Below are 23,317 nucleotides of genomic sequence, written 5' to 3' on the forward strand. Positions count from 1 at the left end.
CAGAGACTGGATTGTACCGCACGTGGAAGCCCAAAACCGGATCGGCTGTCACACTGCCTGCTTTGTTTGCCGTTTTATAGACATAATACAGACTTGCCTGAAATGTTGAGTTCCCTTGATGCCCCCTTGGTTTCGTTTACCAAGAGAGCTGATACAGTGAAATTTCATAGTGGGAAGGTAATCGTATCCAGCTGTCTTCTGTCACACATGGCTGCAAGTTAAGCATCGTTTCTAAAGAATATAATTAAAATGTGCTGTAACATTATCAAAAGTGGAGAACGTCAATGGCAATCGTTAATACTTTGTCCTGAAATGTTGGCTCACAAGGTAGTAAAGATGAATTATTCCAGTTAAATTTAGCCCAGACTAATATTTTGGTCAGGATTTCCCTACATGGCCGTGCCAGACGGAACGTGAGACAGGCTTGTTTAGGGAGCGCACAGCCAGCAGACTTTTCGGACAGTAAAAAGAAAAGTCTGACGTTGTTCTCATGAATGTGCAATCAAGACATTAGCGAGGTGTTGTCTTTGCCACGGATCGTTGTTTTGTCAATTATAAATGCATCGTCATATCACGACTGACCGAAAGTTGCGCTGATTGGATGATTTGTTGACTTTGGCAGCTCATAATGCTGGGCAAAATGGTTGTGCTGGGCTTTGGCAGTGTCGCTACCACACGATGCCACCGCAAGGAAACATAATGGGTGGCCAAGTCTGGCCACAGAGAAGGGGATTCTCTCGCCATGTTTCCCCAACATCCACTGCAGAGGAAACGTGAGCAAGAAAAGGGTTGCTATCCCGTAGAGAAGGAAAACAAAAGGCTGGCATTACTTCATCACTTGGCGTCTCCTGAGCACTTCCCTGAGAAACATGGCCGTGACCGTGCTGTCATGTCCCACGTCTCTTTGTTAATGGTTGTTATTTTGGATGTCAACATCATCCTCTGCTTGGATGCGTTAACAGCCAACGTCTCTCGTAAAGCAAACATAAAAATGTACACACTGGGTATGTGTTTATGTTATGTGTTTATGTCCAGCAAAGAGCTCTCCTAAAGGATGAATTCAACACAATTGCTGCAGCTTTTTAAGGGTGGAGTCTATAAACAATGTCTCCAATGACAACAGTGATGAGAAGTGAAACGAAATCAGCCGCAGGAAGCATCTGGAGACTTCTTGCATCACCAGGATGGAGCTGTCTCGAACACACAAACGCTACACTTTTTTAGCTGCCCCTTCCTTCTGCTTTTTAGCCGTTTTGAAACATTGCAGTTAAAGGTCCCCCTTTATGCAACATTTACTTGTTATGCCCCAAAAGCCTGTTTATAATCACAATAAGTTGAAAAAATATTTCTTCCTAGCTTTGTTACTCAACTTTTAAGAGAAGAGTCACTCAAATTTTCACTTTTTAAAGTTCTGGGTTTTAATGATCTCTTGGGCTTTGCTGCACATCTTGAAATAATGCCAGGAGCTCTGCCAACTATTTGTCAGTCTCCTAGAGTCATTTTGTTTTTCTTCAGCAAATAGGCTAACCTAGCATGATGTTGCTGTTACAATATAGCAATGTAGCTGACATAGCTATGTCAATGTTGCTTACTGTATGTTTGTGTCCCGACCCACTCATTAACAGGGACCTACAATGATGTTAATCTACATTTTAAACACTTCCTTGTGGATTAGATGATATGTACAGTGGAACCTCGATTTACAAACTTAATTGGTTCTTAAACATGGTTTGTAAAGGGGAAAGTTTGTATGGTGAAGCAGAGTTCTCCATTAGAATCAATGTAAACATGAGTAACTGGTTCTGGCGTCGTCAAAAGTCCCATTTTTTGTAAAAAAAAAAAACAACAAAAACAAAACATAGGTTGATTGGCAATACTAAATTGGCCCTAGTGTGTGAATGTGAGTGTGAATGTTGTCTGTCTATCTGTGTTGGCCCTGTGATGAGGTGGCGACTTGTCCAGGGTGTACCCCGCCTTCCGCCCTAATGCAGCTGAGATAGGCTCCAGCACCCCCCGCGACCCCGATAGGGACAAGCGGTAGAAAAATGGATGGATGGATGGAAAAAAACTGCACACTTTGAAGACACTGTAATGTACTGTATAGATACACTGTATGTATCAAACCAATACAACAAGAGGGTAATGGCTCAACTCTTGTTTATCTAAACAACACAACAACATTACAGCAAGCTTAAAAGTCAACACACTCGCACACAAAACTCTCGTCGGTATGCACCAAAACGTTAACCACCATGTTGCTACAATAAAAAACAAATAAAGGAAAATTGTTTCACCTTGTGTCTACGAATATTTGTGGCATTAAACAGTCTGGTAGTAATAAATGAACAGTGGCTTCACCTAGGCACTGCCAGCGTTAGCACAAACTAGCAGTGTGAGGCGATCCTTCATCGGCTTGTGTTCCGGTCGTGCATTCTCCTTTGCTGTAATAAAGGTCCGCTCTGGCATATTTTTCAGTCTCATCACAATTAAAGACTTGCTGCGGAACAAACTTCCTTCGCTGATAAAATCCTTGAGCTGAAGGTGCCGCAAGCTGCATGCTAATTAGCTAAAATGCTAGCGAGACTGTAAGAGTTTGGCAGAAAAGCGCCCAAAAAATTAAATTTTGCTCCACAGTCTCATTTATAACCCATTTTATGAGTCTGTCTGCAAGCTGTATGTTTGCTAATGAAACCACACTCCACCCTCTCCAAAAGTATCAGTTTATCTTTTGAAAATATACCGTTATTATTACAGATGTCCGATAATATCGGACTGCAGATATTATCGGCCGATAAATGCTTTAAAATGTAATATCGGAAATTATCGGTATCGGTTTCAAAAAGTAAAATTTATGACTTTCTAAAACGCCGCTGTGTACACGGACGTAGGGAGAAGTACAGAGCGCCAATAAACCTTAAAGGCACTGTCTTTGCGTGCCGGCCCAGTCATATAATATCTACGGATTTTTACACACACAAGGGAATGCAAGGCATACTTGCTCAACAGCCATACAGGTCACACTGAGGGTCACAAGATATGTGCGGCTTCTGTACGCACACACGAGCGAATGCAATTCTTACTTCATCAACAGCGATACACTGAGGGTGCCAGTATAAAAAACTTTAACACTGTTAGAAATGTACGCCACACTGTGAATCCACACCAAACAAGAATGACAAACACATTTCGGGAGAACATCCGCACCATAACACAACATAAACACAACAGAACAAATACCCAGAACCCCTTGCAGCACTAACTCTTTAACTCTTCCGGGACGCTACAATATACACCCCCCGGTACCCCCTACCAAAACCCGCCCCCCCCAACCCCGCCCACCTCAACCTCCTCATGCTCTCTCAGAGAGAACATGTCCCAAAATCCAAGCTGCTGTTTTGAGGCATGTTAAAAAAAATAATGCACTTTGTGACTTCAATAATAAATATGGCAGTGCCATGTTGGCATTTTTTTCCATAACTTGTGTTGATTTATTTGGAAAACCTTGTTACATTGTTTAATGCATCCAGCGGGGCATCACAACAAAATTAGGCATAATAATGTGCTAATTCCACGACTGTATACATCAGTATCGGTTGATATCGGAATCGGTAATTAAGAGTTGGACAATATCGGATATCGGCAAAAAAGCCATTATCGGACATCTCTAGTTATTATATATCTTGAAGACGAACATCACCGCTATATTTTTACAGACACAGTTGAAAAAAAAATGTCATAAATAGTGTATAAATTCACCCGGTCACAACATTAGGTACACATGCACACTGTCCTATCGATTCAGAGCTGCTTAAAAAAAGCTGTTTTTTTACCAGCATTTATGTTTCTGCATGTTGCACGTGAGTATTATTATGTGCATGGCAAGATTAGATGAGAATAATACTTTATCCAACCCTTTCCTTGAAGTTTCCTCAAACCAAGTAGTAACATTGTAGACTTTTTTTTCGGCTAAACCCAATTTTGTGTCGTGGACAAATAAAGACGGAAGCATATATTTCATAATATTTATTTGATAAACATAGAGCAGGCGGGAGGGCAAGACACGGGAAGGAATATACTGAAGTTCCAGCAGCAACAGCTTCAGTATGTCTGACACAGTACGTCCAAGAATGACCACATAAGTACTGTATGTCCGTCAATCTGTGACATCACTGATTCCCGACTGTTAAAAAATACTCCAAACCCGTGGGCTGAGGCATCCAAAACTGAGCGCAAGCCCATGCCCAAATCCATGAATTTTATGATTTGACGCTTTGGCATTGTTTAACATGAGTATCCAACATTGTAATAACATTTATAAGTCAATAAAGACAGAATTCATGACATGTGCCTTTTAATGGTATGTTGTTGTTTGTGATATTTGGCATCCTTTATGTTGGACATGTTCTGAGGCACAGTTTATATGCAAAAAGTAGATAATTATACATTCACACAGACAGGCGTAGACAAACAGAGCTGATTAGCATAAAAGTTACAGTCTCATACAACAGTAGGGGTTAGTAAAAAACATTTTTAAAACATCTAACTTCCAGCATCAAGGCTAGATTTTGTCCAACACACTTCCAATACAATATTGTAGGACCTCTGACACGTCAATGAAATAGTTGAAAAACAGTACAATATTTTACTTTTAAACCACAACAGAGACACAAAACAAAAATACAATGGCAACTGAATAATTTTAGCAATATTAAAAACCCGCTTTAACTGTTCACCCGAGTGTGGAGATAATGAGCTTCCTGTTTATGGATGTAGAAAGTTTATCACCATGTCGGAGGAAGTTAATCTCTCAAAGCGAGGAAGTCTTCTAAGGGCTGTTTTCCATAACAATAACAGCAACATCATTTTGGCTCGCTTATTAATTATTTCACAATAAACTTTCTGCTTCCTTGCTGAAAATAACAAATGAAAATGTTTATTTGAATAGCTATTTAGTTTCTTTTATTTATGAGCTCTGCTGCATTGGCGACCTGCCTCTCTTTGATTACCCGTTGTTACAAGCCCAAACTGCTTCCTTAAAAGGATCTCATCTGGGTTCTGCTTCCTTTTTTTTTGTTCAAGACAAGGTTTTGTTTAGTTTCTGCCGCCCTGCACATGACTGCAGCCTCATCAGCCATGTAGCTGTAAAGATGAGTGAAAGGTTGAAAGGGAGGGCTGTGGATGCTGAGGATGACGGGTATGATTTGTTAAGAATTTAGGGAATGCAGAGGCAGTAAGGGTAAACTCTTTCTCCAGCCCACCTCTCCCTTCTGCTACTGTGCTGCTAAGGGGTCATTTCCACAATTAAACCCTGTGATCCTGAGGATAGAACAGAAGGCAAATACCTCGTAGAAAATAAAACAATGTGGGAGGGAAAGTTGTGAGGAAGCACATCTGTTTATTTATAGGCGATTGGCAGGCTTTCACATTCAGATACCACACAACACAACTGCGGTCAGCACTGGCACTGAATCAAGTAGTTGTTGATAGAACGAGGTAAAACTAACAACACTGATGATTTTGGTATGTTTAAGGAGTAAACCTATTCCATCAGGAAAGTGAGGCACCTTTCTCTCCTCCTTTATGAATCCCAGCTGTGCTTTTCACTGTCCACATGTTGAATGCCTTCTCTATGATGCATGTACGGCTATAAAAGTGGAGGGTAATCTGTGTTTACGAAAGTGTCGTTTTAAAAAGCTGCAAATTTGATACAGTCTCAGGAGTGTAGATGTATATCTTCTTATCTGCATCCTTGGGGTCTGTGTTGCGGGTCAGTTGTGTCCATTTTTTTTCTTAACATGAATTATAGTAATTTGCATGTTGCATGAAGAGCAACTTATATTTATTAGACTTCACTCGTCACAGCTTCACGCGTGACAGTACAGATGGTTTCCTGTCCGTTGGGGATGGTCATCTGCTGTTCTAGCCTGGAGGAAGTACGTGTTTGCTCATGGGACTCATTTTGACACACAGCCATGCTGCAGCTCGCAGGCCCCGCTTTTGCAAAAAAAAAAAAAAATTATTTGTAATTTTATTTTTAAAAACACAGTGCTATAGTGTGTTCTGTTCGGTGTAAAATAACCAAAGTGTAGCTGAACTTGTTTCTTCTGGTAATGCAGTGAACATAAAACCTCAGATGCTAGAACAGGTCAGACAAAAATGATTTTGGTCAATGAAAACAATTGCAATAAAACAAGAACGTATACCGTCACGACCTGAACATGCAATCTACAAAACCCCCAAACCAGTGAAGTTGGCACGTTGTGTAAATCGTAAATAAAAACAGAATACAATGACTTGCAAATTATTTTGGACTTATACTCAATTGAATACACTGCAAAGACAAGATATTTTATGTTCGAACTGAGAAACATTTTTTTGTGCAAATAATCATTAACTTAGAATATAATGGCAGAAACACAGTGCAAAAAAGTTGAAACAGGGGCATTTTTACCACTGTGTTACATGGCCTTTCCTTTTAACAACACTGTGAACTGAGGAGACAATTTTTAAGCTTTCCAGGTGGAATTATTCCCCATTCTTGCTTGATGTACAGTTTAAGTTGTTCAACAGTCCGGGGTCTCCGTTGTCGTATTTGACGCTTCATAATGCGCCACACATTTTCAATGGACTACAGGCAGGCCAGTCTATTACCCGCACTCTTTTACTACAAAGCCACACTGTTGTAACACGTGCAGAATGTGGCTTGGCATTGTCTTGCTGAAATAAGCAGGGGTGTCCATGAAAAAGACCTTGCTTGGATGGCAACATATGTTGCTCCAAAACGTGTATGTACCTTTTAGCATTAATGGTGCCTTCACAGATGTGTAAGTTACCCATGCATTGGGCACTAATACACCCCCATACCATCACAGATGCTGGCTTTTGATCTTTGCGCCTATAACAATCCGGATGGTTCTTTTACTCCTTGGTCCGGAGGACACAACGTCCACAGTTTTCAAAAACAATTTGAAATGTGGACTCGTCAGACCACAGAACACTTTTCCACTTTGCATCAGTCCATCTTAGATGAGCTCGGGCCCAGCGAAGCCGGTGGCGTTTCCGGGTGTTGTTGATAAATGGCTTTCGCTTTGCATAGTAGAGTTTTAACTTGCAATTACTGATGTAGCGACGAACTGTAGTTACTGACAGTGGTTTTCTGAAGTGTTCCTGAGCCCATGTGGTGATAGCCTTTACACACTGATGTCGGTTTTTGATGCAGTACCGCCTGAGGGATCGAAGGTCATGGGCATTCAATGTTGATTTTTTCAGCTTTGTGTGCAGTGATTTCTCCAGATTCTTTGAACCTTTTGTTGATATTACGGACCGTAGATGGTGAAAATCCATAAATTCCTTGCAATAGCTTGTTGAGAAATGTTCTTAAACTGTTCGACAGTTTGCTCACGCATTTGTTCACAAAGTGGTGACCCTTTGCAAGTCATTGTATTCTGTTTTTATTTATGATTTACACAATGTGCCAACTTCACTAGTTTTGGGTTTTCTATCTTTGTGGGGACATAACTGGCCTCGACGCCTGTGCATGTCATTTGTATAATTGTTCTGAGATACAATAAGTGAGCAAAAATCATAAAAAGCACATTAAATATGTTTAGAAATACACACGACCAACACTTCAATTTGTATTTATTTGTCTTCTAATGAATTGCCTTGATTCATTGAAAATATTCCATATCAATTGTGGAAGCTCCTCTTGCAACTAACAAATTGACTTATGCACCAGGGACAATGTGTAATAACCCCTAGATAGCTCTTGTTTGTTTGGTTCGTGTCAGGTTCACTTGTGTTTTGATGGACAACAGTTTGTGGAGGTTATCAGGTTAATGCCCAAAGCTGGACAAACATCTCTCTCCACCACTGCCGCTCACATCAGACAGAACCAATGTTTGATCGCGTGTTGGATGTTTGTTGAAGTTTTTCAGAGCACACCGCATACATCTGGTGAGAACTGGACTGTCCAATAACTCTAGGAAAGAACAAAGTGAATACTTTGCTGTCAGGTTTTTAGAAAAAAATCCAGACTAACAATTAGTACCTACAATTTCATTTCACATTGGAGGTAGGAGGCTGATGTGGACACAATAGAGGCATAAATCCATATGTACAGTATGTAGTGTACGTGCGTAATCTGAACAGTTGACGTCGTTGAGTGGCCAACAATAAGAGGAAAAGACCCGAAACAACATGCAGTAAAAATCTCCTGTTCACTTTGTCATTGACCACAGACAGAGCAACAGGTGGCTGATAAGCAGTCTTCCAACGAGGTCAGGGATCAAAACATACTGGTACTAGTTGGGCCCTAGCATTAATCACAGTTGCAACTAACAACTGCATATAGAACATATAAACAGTGTTCCCTTGATTATCGTGGGAGTTACATTCCAGACCTTTTTGCAAAGTAGGTACGTTATTTTATGATTTAAATTAATATTGTATGCATCTTAGGTCGTTAAACCCTCCACACGCTGTTATTAACCTTGCACCTCTGCTCTTAAACACTTTCTACACTCTTACATAATTATAAAACATAACATTGGATATGAGTACTCACGAAGGATGACTGAAGAATGAACTGCATGGCCATGAGACAAATGCGGCGTCTCACGATGACGATGTAAATTACCATTGGCTTTTTCTGAGCAAGAAACAGTTAAGAAGAGTTCTTTCAATAGACAGTGTAGTCATCCTTCCTATATTATTTTTCTCCTTCTTTATGTAGAGAGTACATTAATTTATCTTGAAATGGCAGCCAGTAGATAGCAGCTTATAGCTAAGCTACCTTCCTTCAGCATGGCAATGAGGAGGTCCACCTTTTCTCTAATGGTATGCGCCAAGCAGCTTCCTATGGGGCTTGCATTCTGTGCCAGGAGCCTTAGAAGGCGCAGATCGTCTGGACGACATCGCAGAGGTTAAAATAAATAGAAATGTTCTCAGAAAAACAGCAGAGTTACACGGCTGAAGCTGAACCATACGTACATTAGGCTCAATGTGGTTGAGCCAATCAGCTGCCAGGACAGAGAAAATAGTGCTCAGCCATCAGCCAACAGTGTTCCGTGTACGATACCACAAGCAGCTTCAATAATAAATAGCTGCCTGGTAATATCATACAGATGTTATAATGCATAATTATAAAAATATCCATTCATAATTTGAAAATCAGATATGCAGAATATAATAGTAAGTAAACCGCAAAGTGGTGAGAAAACTCTGTGGGGTTCATGTTCATCCATTCACCAAAACCTAAACACACAACCTAAAGAAAAGTTGTTTGTTGTGCCCTTTGTATTTTTAAGAGAATCTAGGACTATTTGTTTCAAAATAATGCATTGGAATTAGTAGAAAAACTGACTTTTTTGCATGTTACTTGAACTAGATTATTTTCTGCTTTATGTTGCTGCTATGAATAAACCGCTCCAGCACGGAATGGAGGCATATAGTAGACCTTTGCAGTTTCCTCCTTCAGAGATTTTATCAGAACTGTAATTAGAGACAGGGCGCCGCCTGTTTGTAAGGGTCTTCTGCAAAGTCAGGACAGGGGTGCGAAGTTTAATACCCAAGTCCCTCCATTGTTGTTGTGTTAAAAAACATTTTTGCTTTCTGACACATACTTTAAATTTCAGCATCTAAATTTTTAACTGGATGCAATGTTGCTGTGTAAAAGTATCCTGCTTTGCTTAGTTCTGTAATCAATCAATCAATCAAAGTTTATTTATATAGCACTTAATCAGTGTCTCAAAGGGCTGCACAAGCCACAACGACATCCTCGGCTCAGATCCCACACGAGGGCAAGAAAAAACTCAACCCGATGGGATACAATGAGAAACCTTGGAGGGGACCGCAGATGTGGGAACTTTGAACAGCTAGGGCCTCATCTGTGGTCACCTGATAACCTCTCCACGCAGAAGAGAGGGGTAGAGCAGAAAAGAGACGGCAGATCAACTGGTCTAAAGGGGGCCTATTTAAAGGCAAGAGTATACAAATGAGTTTTAAGATGAGACTTAAATGCTTCTACTATCAAAGGCACAAAATAAATGCCTGTCCTGATGCGTTTAAGTTGTAGGAGCTGTTAAACTGGCTTTTGCTTTTGTCTTATCTTTTTTAACTATCTATGTGTGGAGTTTGCATGTTCGCCCTGTGTTTGCGTGGGTTTTTCCTGGGTACTGCGGCTTCTCCCCTCATCCCAAAAATATGCATGTCGACCTAACTGTCCATAGATACAGAGGAAGGGGAAATACAGTACTTGTTCGTCCATATGTGCTGTGATTGACTGGTGAGCAGTCCAGGGTATGCCCCGCCTCTCACCCAAAGTCGGCTCGAATAGCCTCCAGCTCATCCATGTGGTGTTAACCTCTTTAAAATGATGTCAAAATAGATAATTTTAGTGACAATTATTGGGGTGTTTTCTTTTTTGAAGTGTGTCATAGCTTGGCGTTGACACACGCACAGAGCAGCGTGCCATCCGCGTTACTGGAAAATAGTGTAGTTAGATGAATAACAGTGTTTAATTTTTACTACCATTTCCTACTTAAGTCTCTTGGGAGCGATACCGACATAGACAGCCTTCATTAGATGGGGATTACTGGATGACACGTTTCCTACTCCTACACATCAGTCTAGCCTAGACTTCTCATGTGTTTAAACTAAATTCTGGAATAGTGGTGCCACTCCAAACTCTTCTTACTTTTGGACTTTTTTTAAGTCTGAGTTTGAGATTCTTCAGTCATTGGTCGGTCATACAGTTTATAACCTGGAAGCATTTTTGCTCGTAAATGCACGTCTCATTATACACATGCTAACCTTCAACAGGCTGGGTTCATTCATCACTTAGCTCAAAAGTTGTTTCCATTCGGGCTGTGATTCCCTGGCGCTTAGCCTTCCAATGAAAGGGCTTCAAGCTGCAAGTCATCCAAACGTCTATTGTCCTAATAAGGAGTAGTGTGTATATGTGTGTGTTTTCCTTGCAAGTTAATAAAGACTTCCCATGAGCAGACTCCAACCATATGCTTTTGAGGGTTTGGCTGAGGAGCAAGGAGCTCTTGTGCATTTCAGGCAAGCATGAGGCGTTTGAAGATCAGAGACCCTCGCAGTATGACGTCACTTCTCATAGACCCACTGCGGTGGAGCTGCACTATTAGCCCGAGGGGTTGGTCGCTTGGTTTGTTGCCATTATGTTGATCAGATTAACATACGAGCTTCTCGGGAAATACAAATGTGGAGTTTTGGAAGGATCTAGTCGAGTTTCACGGCAAACATACATGTGTGTAATAATGTGTGCACACCAAAACACGATGGCTGTGAGTGTAAACATAAACACCAAGATTTGGCTCAAACTTTGTTCCACAGCGAGCTGATGGTGTCAGTAAAGCTTTGTACCCTGGCTGTTTTCTTTCATAACACACTGAATAGGAAGCGTGCTGTGATTTCATGAATATATAGGAGAAGTCTGTATGGAACGAGACATAAAAAAAAATACAACTGTGGTAACATGTAGATTTGTCATGTTATATTTGGGAATTTACATGTCAAAGCATAGCGGTTAAGAAAGTACTTCCTGCTGGGTTACAGTGTGACTGGAAGCATTAATAAGGTGAGGTCAAATGTTGAGTGTGGATTACAGTTGCCATACCTTTTGTAATGTGCTATATTTTCATATGTAGCCTGTGCAAGCCACATGTGCTTTTTAATGTAACAGTAATACTGTTTGTGTCTAGTGATTGTTTATGCGCATTAAACCGATCGCCGATCATCTTCCTTACTCGTTTGCTCCACTTTTGAGAGAAGAGACGCTTCAAAATTACAGGTTTTCATGACATCATGAATCCTAAACCTCTTTCTTCATGGACTTAACCCCGCCTCTGACTCGTCCTTAGGTAGATGATCCCACTTCGTGTATACGCCCACTAATTTAAATTTTAGTTGCCGCCACGATTTCGGTCACTTTTCCCTGGCTGCTGCAGCCGGTCGCCTCGTTTCACTTTGTTTTACTTCCATGGAGTCAAGGCATGCACGACAGCATAGCTGTTATTAGATGGCGACAGGTGTGGACAATATTGCAGACTCAATTGTCCCACCCAAAAATATACAGCGGATGACAATTTTTGTATTCTTTATTGCATTTATTATACGAGGCATCACCTCAGTGTCACTCTCATTTACTGCACATTAAATTATCATGCTCCTACCTTCAGTGTTTGGCTTTGTTTTCAAACAAGCATGAGACATTTACTACTGTACTTTTCATGGGCATTTTAGTGGCAGTCGTGCAGCACTTTTATTTTTTACCGCCAAGGGTGCGCTCATTGGAGAGAGGCTACACTTTACTCAGCTCAAGGCTCAACAAAAATGCATACTTATACAGGGTTTCCGTAGACTGGTCAGGGACGTGGTCACGTGACGTCATCGAATAATTTGCCTAATCTGCTATGATGATATGATTTATTTTTTGTAATGTTTTGATTCTCCTTAGTTTATCCTGCTTCTAAATGTGTGTTTTAACTCCTGTGCAGCACTTTGTGAAACTTTTTTTTAATTTTTTTAATGTGTTATATAAATAAAGTCGATTGGATTGGATATAAAAGGCAAAAAGAATGTAGACATATATTTAAAAACAAATATGTTATTATTAATTAGTAATAAGACATGTTTGTATGTCATTTTGTCATATTTTCAATCGTATCTTTGAGAAATTTTCACGTTTTTAATGACTTTTTTTAATCAAAAACAACAAATCTAATCTTCTTCTGGTGTTCTAAAATGTAGTCATGTTTAGAGACTCTTAACTTCTGTCCCTCAATGTCCCTGTCGAAAGAGGCGAGCTTCAGAAAACATGACATCACATTTGCTTCGTGCTGCTCCAGTTGAACTTTCTCTTCTTAAAAGCCGCCACTGTCCTCTTAATATTTGCACATTTTAGCACACGCAAACCTTTAGTAAATCTATTATGTGTGTCCCACTGTCCCCAAAGTCAAACTCATTCTTACCCCCTTGGACGCTTGCACAAGACGCTGCTCTGCTTGTCTCCTTGGATTCACACTAGCAGTAGCAGGACTGAAACTTGTCATCGTGCTAAATAGAGTTTGGAGACACTATTCTATCAGTTCTGGCAACAAATGCCCCCAATTGAAATTCACGCACTGTATGAGCATGTTAATGAATCCAGGGAAATGTAATAGCGCCTTGAAGGACTATTTTTCACATTAGTGTAATTGTTACACCATATAACGCTATATTTTTGTCATCAGTCAAATATCAAACAATCAAATATCTGATTAGGTCAAGCAGTGGTGTACAATCATCAAAAATAATGTTTATTTGGCCTTTTTTTAGACCATTTCATTACAAATGTTGTCACATTTACACATGTCTACCCCCAACACTATGTTTTACCTAACGTAATGTATAATTGTGATTAATAATCATAATTTGAATATTGATTTAAAAAAAAATGGTGGTTATTAATTTGTCCATAATCATTCAACCCTATGAATCATGGTCACCAATTCACGGAAAACAGCTTTGTAAAAAAAGCTGGCTTTGCTACACAACCTAAATAAAAACCCAGAGCTCTGCTAACAATCTACAGCATGGGTGTCAAATGTACTGGCCCGCAAGATGAGTTTGCGAAGTATAAAAAGGACTTGTAATTTTTGAATGGAAGATGCTGCTGTTCTAAATGTGTCCACTAGATGTCGCAATAATAATTCTTTGTATTCCCTGCCGACAGAGCAGGGAGCGCATGACTTTAGAGGGTACGGTGCTATGTGCCTTGTGTCAACACATCCGCGTTTGGACACTGCGTACTTATTAGTGATAGTATACAAAATGTGGATTGTTACGTTCATGCCTTGATTGTCAAATATGTTGGTAATGTCACCTGTGACATTTATACCAAAATAAATGTTTTTGGTTATCTGTACATTCTGTGTTGTACTTATGACTGCGGACATAAACATTCTGAAATAATATGTATCCCCTTCTAACTTCATGTGTGATTAATGACATGAGTCCAAATTCATAAGTTGTGTTGTAGATGATGATACATATGTACAGAATAAACCACATTATGTAAGTGAGTAAATTACATTATTAACATCCTGTAATTGGTTATTGATATTATTCATTTAATCTTCTAATAGATTTAAAATTAACACCAATGAGAGCATTTTAAAACTCTGCCAAACTCAATTCCACCAGTTATTGTGATGAACATTTTCACATCATTTATTAAGAAAGTATAAATAACAACAAATGAGGATAGAATACTATTAACCGCAAAATGTAAGTGTCAAAAAAAACTTTGTGATTTGTACATTTTCAGAATGTGCTTGGTCTATTTTAAAACAAAGAAAACAATCTGAAGTTGTCTTTATTTTTAAGTTATCATGCCATAATTTTACCAGTCCAGCGTACTTGGGAATAGATTATGGCCCCTGAGCTAAAATGAGTTTGACCCCCCCCCCCCCTGATCTACAGACATGGGAGCTGTAAGTTTGATTATTTAGTTGTTGTTTTTTTTTTTTGATTAATCAGCAAAAGGCTAATTTCTAGTTTGAAGGCGGCATTTTATACTTCCAATACACTATTGTGGAAAAATTACTATACTATGTGGCCTTTTAGTGACATGCTCACTTTGTTGACTACATTTTATTAACTGAAGTCATGGTACCCCTTGGAGGAAAAAAAATGTCAAAAAGTCGCCTCTACAAGTTGTTCTTCCTGAAGCAATGGACACGTCTTACTTCCTCTCGTGCCATGTTTACATGCTCTGTCAGCCAGAATTAAACTGCCATTTAATGGCCAAGGTTAAGTACCATGTCAAAGGGGATGTCAAAATAATCTAGCAACCAAAAAACCCCATTAAAAGTCTGACACGCTCCACTTCCTGACCTAAGGTTTTTGTGTCACATATTATGTTGCCGCTGACGCCACAACCAGGCAATACATCTAATCATCAAATGATGCAGCTTTAAAAAAAATTTTTTAGAATATTGATAGGGACAAGCGGTAGAAAATGAATGGATGGATGGATGATACTTTATGTCTTGGGCTCGTTTCTATCAAAACAAGCTTGTTTATTAGTATGTTGGAGTTCAAATCCCAGCCGAGTCCTACCAAAGACTATAAAAATGGGACCCATAACCTCTCTGCTTGGCACTCTGCAACAAAGGGTTGGAGTTGGGGGTTAAATCACCAAAATGATTCCCGGGCGCGGCGCCGCTGCTGCCCACTGCTGCCCACTGCTCCCCAAGGGGATGGGACAAATACAGAGGACAAATTTCACCATATCTAGTGTGTGTGTGACAATCATTGGTACTTTAATCTTTAATCTTAATCTTTAATGTGACAGCAACATGTGATTTAAAAGAAAGAAGCTCACTTCCAGAATGCTGTTATCTGTTGGATTAACACAAACGCTGCCTTTGAGGTAAGAATGGTTGCACGCATTCCGTTTAGTGGCCGCAGTTGTGTATTTGAGGGTGTCAGCAGTCAACACTGTGTGCGGGTATCCCTTTCAGTTGGTGCTCAGGAATTCTTCAGTTGCATACATACAGGATGTAGCCACAGGATCAGAGGGTGTGGTGGCAATTGGCAGCATTGATCAAGGGATAACTGAAGTGCAGAAGGCTCGCTGAGTATTAGTGGGAGTTAACATACAACCTTCTTGTGTTTCTCTTTGTATCTGCAACATAATGGCTGTTCTGTTAAAAAATATATATATATATGGAAATCCCTCAACAGCAGAGCCGTTTAATGGAATCATTATGCCATTTAGTGGTACAAAAAAATGTACTCTTTGCAGATGCAATTGTGCAAAAACACAAAATGTCAAGCCATTATGCCCCCCTCACCACCTCTAAACTCTCACTTCTCATGTGGCTTGTGAAAACGTGAGATAAGCACGGGGAGTTTAGGGGCTGCAGAGCCGAGCAATGAACTCTCAGGGGGGTTAGTTCAGTCAGGGGACAGCGGACAGGGGCCATTTGAAGCTTTTTGGTTTCGTGGCTACTGGGGTGGAGGCTTTTGCCGCCAAGTCTGCCGCTACTTCTTATGTGCTGACTCCCGACTATGGTCATGTTACCATGTTACCAACCTCCAGCTGAGCAGCAGCACAGACAGAACAGCAGACTCTCTGTAAGGCCAGTGATTAATGGCAGACTGAACTCTGGTGTCTCTGGCCAGGCCGCTTTATTATGGACACTGGTGCTGGTTGGTGTGTGGTTATGCCATGTGACATAAAATGTATTCGATTTTGATCAAAAGTGGTGTAATATCAATCCAACCATTGGTGACGTAACTAAAGGGAATTTAGGCAAACACTAGGAGATTAAATCCTCAAAGATTCTGGGATTCAAACCCCGAAATGAATTGCTGTGAGGCAATTATGATAAGCACTCTCCGACCCTAATTAAATTATAGCAAAAAAAGTATTGATTTTTCAAGCAAAATTAAAAAAGTACAAAAACTAATATCCCTGCACCTTCGGGTTGGGGGACGGGCTCTGACTGTTGTTTGCGCGTATGCGCCAAATGGCAGTTCGAAGTACTCGGCCTTCTTGGGGACCCTGGAGGGAGTGCTGCAGGGCGTCCCCCCCAGGGACTCCATCGTTCTACTGGGTGACTTCAACGTCCACGTTGGCAGCGACAGCATAACCTGGAGGGGCGTGATTGGGAGGAATGGCCTCCCCGATCTGAACCAGAGTGGTGCTCTGTTATTGGACTTCTGTGCTAGCGACAGTTTGTCCGTAACAAACACCATGTTCAAACATAAGTGTGCCCACAAGTGCACATGGCACCAGGACACACTATGTCGCAGGTCGATGATCAACTTTGCAGTCGTTTCATCAGATATGCAACCGCATGTCTTGGACACTCGGGTGAAGGGAGGAGCTGAGCTGTCAACTGAGCACCACTTGGTGATGAGTTGGATCAGGTGGCTGGGGAGGATGCCGGACAGACCCGGCAGGCCCAAACGTTTAGTGAGGATAAGCTGGGAACGTTTGGCAGAGGCTCCCGTCCGCCAGATCTTCGACTCGCACCTCCGGCAGAGCTTAAACTGCTTTCCGAGGGAGGTGGGGGACATTGAGTCCGAATGGGCCACGTTCCGTACCTCCATTGCTGCTGCTGCCGATCAGAGCTGTGGTTGCAAGGCGGTTGGTGCCTGTCATGGCGGCAACCCCCGAACCTGATGGTGGATACCAGGGGTAAAGGGAGCCGTTAAGCTGAAGAAAGAGCATGGCTCGCTTGTGGGACTCCTGAAGCAGCTGACACGGCCTCAGCGGTGGTGGAAGCAAAATTCGGGCATGGGAGAAGTTCGTTGAGACCAAGGAGCAAGATATTCGGTCGGCCTCAAAGAGATTCTGGCAAACCATCCGACCTCTCAGGAAGGGGGAGCAGTGCCCTGTTCACACTGTGTATAGTGGGGGCGGAAACCTGCTGACCACTACTGGGGATATAGTTGGGCGGTGGAAAGAATACTTTGAGGATCTCCTTAATCCTACAGACACACCCTCCGTAGAGGAGGCAGAGTCCAAGGTCACAAACGCGGACATGTCCATCACTGGAGCTGAAGTTGCGGGGGTAATCAAAAAACTGCCCAGTGGCAAGGCCCCAGGAGAGGACGAGATTCGCCCCGAATACCTCAAAGCTCTGGATGTTGTGGGACTGTCGTGGCTGACACGTCTCTTCAACATAGCGTGGAAGTCTGGGGCAGTACCTCTGGATTGGCAGACCGGGGTGGTGACAAAAAATGTTTAATTTTTTTTTAATTTACTGTATTACCCTTCAAATAAAAAGCCTTGTGCTGTTGATGTTCTCCACATTCAGCTGGAAGTGTGGTCTCCCACAAGCTTTGATTCAACAAAGACAATTTGTCTTCGTCTCTTGAAATGTAAGTTTTTACCCTTCCAGTCTCTCTGCATCAGATATGCATACCTAAAAATATTTTTTTGTAGAATAAACAGAAATTCTACAAGTTTTCAGTATCTGTCTTAAAGCTAAGGCCTGATTTTTTGTGGGACAATATAGCTGCTCTGTTGTAGTATTCCCTGCAATCTTATTGGTTAGAATATAGATTGACAAACTCGTAGAGTGTGTTGTACTGTACAATATTGTGCGTTTCCAGTTTTAATACCGTCATCACAATGTTTCCTCTTTGCCATTACTGGTAGTACAACACAAACGTATTCACTTTGATGCTCACTAAGCTAAAGTCTTACCTAATGATGGTTTGAAGCGTTTGTGCTACTTTTTCTGAAAACATTTTAGTTTGCACTGTATTTATTTATCTTCATTAAGGATCGAAAATTAAATATACTCCTTTTTTGACACAACTCAGTGTTGTAGGCAAGCATACAATAAAGTCAAATCATCACTAAGGCCGGCTCTTTATCTACATGCTGCACCATTTCCCAAACCCGACTCAAATCGTCTGTTTTTGTCTGTTCATGTCCTGCACTAATGAGTGCCGCTTCCTGTGAAAACTCTCTCACTGGTGATGAGTTGGGTGGATTCCCCACTCGTGATATATTCAAAGGGCGAGACTGGCGGTGAGCCAAAAGGATGGGTGGCTAATGGAAAATGTTGTGAAAATGGGCAAAAGGTACCATACGTGAGGCCCGGAAACAAAAACTGTTTTCATTACAGTTGTTGGCTGCCCTTTGATTAGATTACAGATGAAGCTTGTGCGTGTTTATGGTGTTGTCTTTGAGACAGTGTGTCCTGACCCGTGCTTTGTACGTAACCGACAGAAGAGATGAAAGAGCTTTCTTGTATTATTCTGTCATCTAATGAAGATATGAGGAGGATTTGATCACATTCTGCTCTATTTTCATTCTTTCCGCCTGTTTCCAAAGCCCATGCCAAATCAAACTGTTCTTTTTTTGGTTTCTGATTAAGCCGCCAGATACTTCAATATTTCTCAGGCTTTAAAACCATTAGGTTAAAAAACTGCTCAGATTACTTAGACATGTCATCAGTGGCCCTCCTTGCAGTTACTTTTTGCTAAATAAATGGCTTGATAGTTTTGTAAATCATACTATAAAAGCCATTGTGGGTGATCATCTATTGCAACCACTAATGTGGGTCGAGCTCTGTGATTAGAATGCAATCAGACTGAATTACTTAAATACAACAATCATCTTATGTCTGGGGGAGTTGTGTGTAGTGCTTATCCCAACTTTGCATTCTGTTGCTATCCTGAAATATTATTATGAGTAATAGTCATAATATGAGTAGTTGTTATTGCACTAGTGATTTAGGGCTATATAAATAAACATTGGTTGATATTACACATATTCTACTCACTTACCATGCATTGTCATAACCAGGCCAGAATTTAATACAACAAACATTTATGCTTCCAACAGAAAGACGCAAAGGACGTGTTCACGGCCATCGCGTTTGAGGTGGCATACAGCTTGGGGAAGCATGTACTGACCGGACACCAGGAGCGAGACATGCCCGCCCTTACCCCGGTGCTACGATGGAGGAAAGGACAGAAGATTGCAGTGAGAAATGAGGTAAAACATACTAGAATTAAATATTTATCCAGCGCATCAGGCCTGGGATAACATTTGACATTTTAGCAGTTCTGAACACAAACCTGCAAAATGCACTCAGTAGTGCCCCCCTTCAAATACATATTTACAATTTTAATATTCTTAATATGCATTAAAACTCACCAAATTTTTCAGGCACGTCAGGTTTGGCAAAAAAATATATATTTTCGTGCCCCCTTGTAAGTTAGAAAAAAATTGCCTCAGTCACCAGTTTCACATGTTGTCAAAAAACCCCGCTGGGTATGTCTATTATCACAGGACACCCGTAAAAGTCTCAAGAACCTATATTTGCAAACAAACAGTAAGTCTGCCATCTTGGTTTCCATCGGCCATTTATAGGCCAAAAACAGGGGTCGTACTTTAATTCCTCTTAAGAACTTTGACCAAATGCGCCGCGGTTAAAATGACAGATACTAGAAGGATGGGTGATTATGAAAACTCCTTAATCATAGGATGTTGGCATGGCGCTGTCCTTTGATCTGATGGTCGGGAACAAAACATAAATGCTAATAACTTGGCTTCACAAATTCATATCTTGATCATAATTGTTACGATTGATGATGATGACACCCAAAAGTGGGTCAGAATCTATTCATATCTATTTGTAGTGGGCGAAGCCTGGCGGCGCCAACTGCTCCTCTCTGTTATCAGTAAAACTGTCAATACTTCACTTTAGATCAGGGGTGTCAAACAAAACAGCAGGATTTTTGATCTTTCGACAGACTTGGACAGCCTGTTGAAGCGCGAAGTTTTCAGGTTGCGTTTTCAGTAGCAATTGGTGAAAGCACCAACATTACAGATGTTTCACAACTGACCATATTCATCTGCCGAGCCGATGACACGTTGACCGTCATCGATGAATTTGTAGAGTTGGTGCCAATAACGGATACCACAACAGCAGATGATACTGTCACTGCACCCGTCCACGCGCTGGACAAGGTCGCAGTGGGCTGTTCCCGCACTGTCAGTCTGGCTACAGATGGTGCGTCCTCAATGATTGGAAGAAAAAAATCAGGTGTTGCGACAAAGTCCAGAGAGAAAGTACAGACGGCAAATTAAGGACATGATTTTTTGGCTTTTCACTGTATTTTGATGGTTTTACCAGTCCGGCCCACTCGGGAATAGATTTTCCTCTATGTGGCCCCTGAGCTAAAATGAGTTTGACACCCCTGCTTTAGATGATCGGGTCTCTTTCCAAACTTATATGAGGCTTTAAGGTCGGGGTCTGATTTGACTAGACGTTGATATCGACTCCCAACGGCAACACCAATATTGCCTCTTATATTTATTTTCACATGCTCCATTCTTCTTGAAATTTGTGACGGTGGGTCGGGGCATTGAGAAAGACATGACTGCATGACTGCCATGGCATCATTATCGCTATGCGTACCTGCCGAATCGCATGAACCATGAGGTATGCGGGGGTGCGAGGGACCGTTCAGTGCTGTTCACAGCTGTAATATTAATATTATAATTTAATAACATGTTTTGGCAACTCTTAATCCTGTCCTGTTTACCCAGGAAGTGTGCTTGTATACTATGGATTACTTTGCTCAAGCAAATATTCCTTATGTGAAAATCCTTTAAAACTGACATCTGTTCAACCAAACAGACAAGATGAAACGTTTGCAGTTTAAGTACGGTATCAAAGCATTGATAGATTATAATTGCAAATGATGACACAATCACATACACCCACTGATGTGCAGTAGTATACCCCAAATAGTTCCCTTCATGTTATTTATAATGTGACATTGTAAAATTTAATTCTGCCCACCAGCCGATTAAAGCAAAGAGCACAAATTGAAGTTCAAATGATGTGGTGGTTACCAGCTTATTATTGTCTGTGTTAGCTTTTCTTGAGCGGAATCCGAGAGACGGATTCATTTATTTTCACTCCACCACCTCTAACCTGGCACACATGTTTCCAAGGAAGGCTGCATTTTTTTTTTTACAAAACTGAAGGGATTTACAACTTTTCAGCACCTAGAGAAGCCATGAATCTGAAATTCATCAACTACATCAAACTTTGATCTGCATGAGTAAAGAAATACTGATGACAATATGGGGTGCAGTGGAGTAAATAATCATGATTTATGAGAATAATGTGCACATTGTCTTACATCAGCACAACACTGCCCCCTAGACTGAATAGGAAGTCATTGTGGGATGAGTTGGGGGCTCAGGCAGCATGAGATCACATGAACTTTGTGTTTGCTCCTCAGACTTGGTTTGAGAAGAACTGCCTGTCGGATGACTGTGCTGCTGACCTGAGGCTCCATGGGAAGCTGCTACTCTCTGGGTAAAAAAAATAAGTTTCTTCCTTATTGTTGGATTCATTATCTGTTTTTGGATATTTGCTGAGAGAAGTCATCAGCTATGTGGGTGTGGGCCATGACGCATGTTTGGAGGGTATCCATATGTTTTTCCATTGGACAGGGAGTTCCCTCTTTTTTATGGCGTATTACTCTATTCTAAACACTCACTGATGGTCTTTTGGGTTAAAGAAAGAGTTTTAGTCGATAAAACAGCAACTGGTTCAGCGTTTCTTAAAATCACTGGTAGCATCTTTTTAAGTACTCTCTTTCAGAGACAATCATTGGCGGAGGTAGGTAAATTGTATAAAGATCCTCAAACAGATGTTTTTTTTTACTTTTACTCCTCCATCTTTTTTTTTTCATAAAAAGGAGCGGAAACCACCTGTTGGAATTGGGAAAAAAAGATTCAGTACTTCCACAACCTGCAGCTTTCTGAAAGTATTTAAAAAAAGAAAAACACTTGCTCTGACCTCAGTGAGTCAAGTATTAGTCATTGCAAAGTGTATTTTAGATTTTCTGGTCCCAAAAGTTAAAAGGGGACGATTTAAAAACACCTCCTTGTGGTCTCTATCTCGAGCTTTATCTAGTGATACGCCAAAAAATCACTTGATTAACATACAGTGTGTTATTGCCTTTTATTAAAACATTGTGTTACTGTTTAAACTGCATGCAATGTTACAGTGGCCAATAATATTAGATATACTTGTTAGATACAACCTCTGCCTTGTTTTTAACGAATACTTAGGCCAACTACGCTACTGTTTTTTTTAATGTTGGTCATTATGGTGGTACTGGGAGAGCCGAGTGTTTTCTGAGGTGGTACTTAGTGAAAAAAGTTTGCGAACCATTGGTCTAGCTAGTCCGTATTTAATATACTTTGGTGTGAAATGTGTGTGAATGATGTTCCAGAGTCACATTTGTAACTCGTTTGTTGAGTCTGTCTACATGATTCAGGTTGCAATTGAAACTACGACCACACTCCAAAAGTATCCTAATTTATTTTTTGAAAATATACACTGTTAGATTTATGTCTTGAAGATGGACATCACCGCTATTTATTTTTCAGTCACGGTTTAAAAGAAACAATATATAGAGTCACACTACAACACTGCATCAAATAGTTGCTTTTAATAGCATTTATGTCACTGCATTCATGCTCACAAAAGTAGGTATACCCCTATCTAATATTAATATCTAATAATAAGATTTGATTATAACCAGGGCATTTCATTATTACTTAAACAATAAAGAGGACAGGGCATAAATTGGAAACATGTTATACATGGAAAATGTATGTAATTATTTTTTATTATTTTAAAAAATAAATATATTTTTAAAAATCATTATACACTGTGTAACAATTTAATGTTCAATCTTTAACAATAATTTTGGAGTACATGAGAAAGTGCAAAGTAAAACGTACTTCTCT

The 23,317-nt window shown here is 40.6% G+C and overlaps 1 protein-coding gene across 1 annotated transcript in view; it reads left to right on the forward strand.

Moving 5' to 3' along the window:
• itga9 (integrin, alpha 9) overlaps positions 1-23,317 on the forward strand; it is a 120,620-nt gene that overhangs the window by 62,067 nt on the left and 35,236 nt on the right. Inside the window, exons 16-17 of the mRNA XM_062058393.1 lie at positions 19,379-19,531; positions 21,796-21,872. Coding sequence (XP_061914377.1) covers positions 19,379-19,531; positions 21,796-21,872 — 230 coding nt within the window. The remainder of the gene's footprint in view (positions 1-19,378; positions 19,532-21,795; positions 21,873-23,317) is intronic.

This window comes from Entelurus aequoreus, linkage group LG09 (assembly GCF_033978785.1).
Source record: "Entelurus aequoreus isolate RoL-2023_Sb linkage group LG09, RoL_Eaeq_v1.1, whole genome shotgun sequence".
Classification (NCBI taxonomy): domain Eukaryota; kingdom Metazoa; phylum Chordata; class Actinopteri; order Syngnathiformes; family Syngnathidae; genus Entelurus; species Entelurus aequoreus.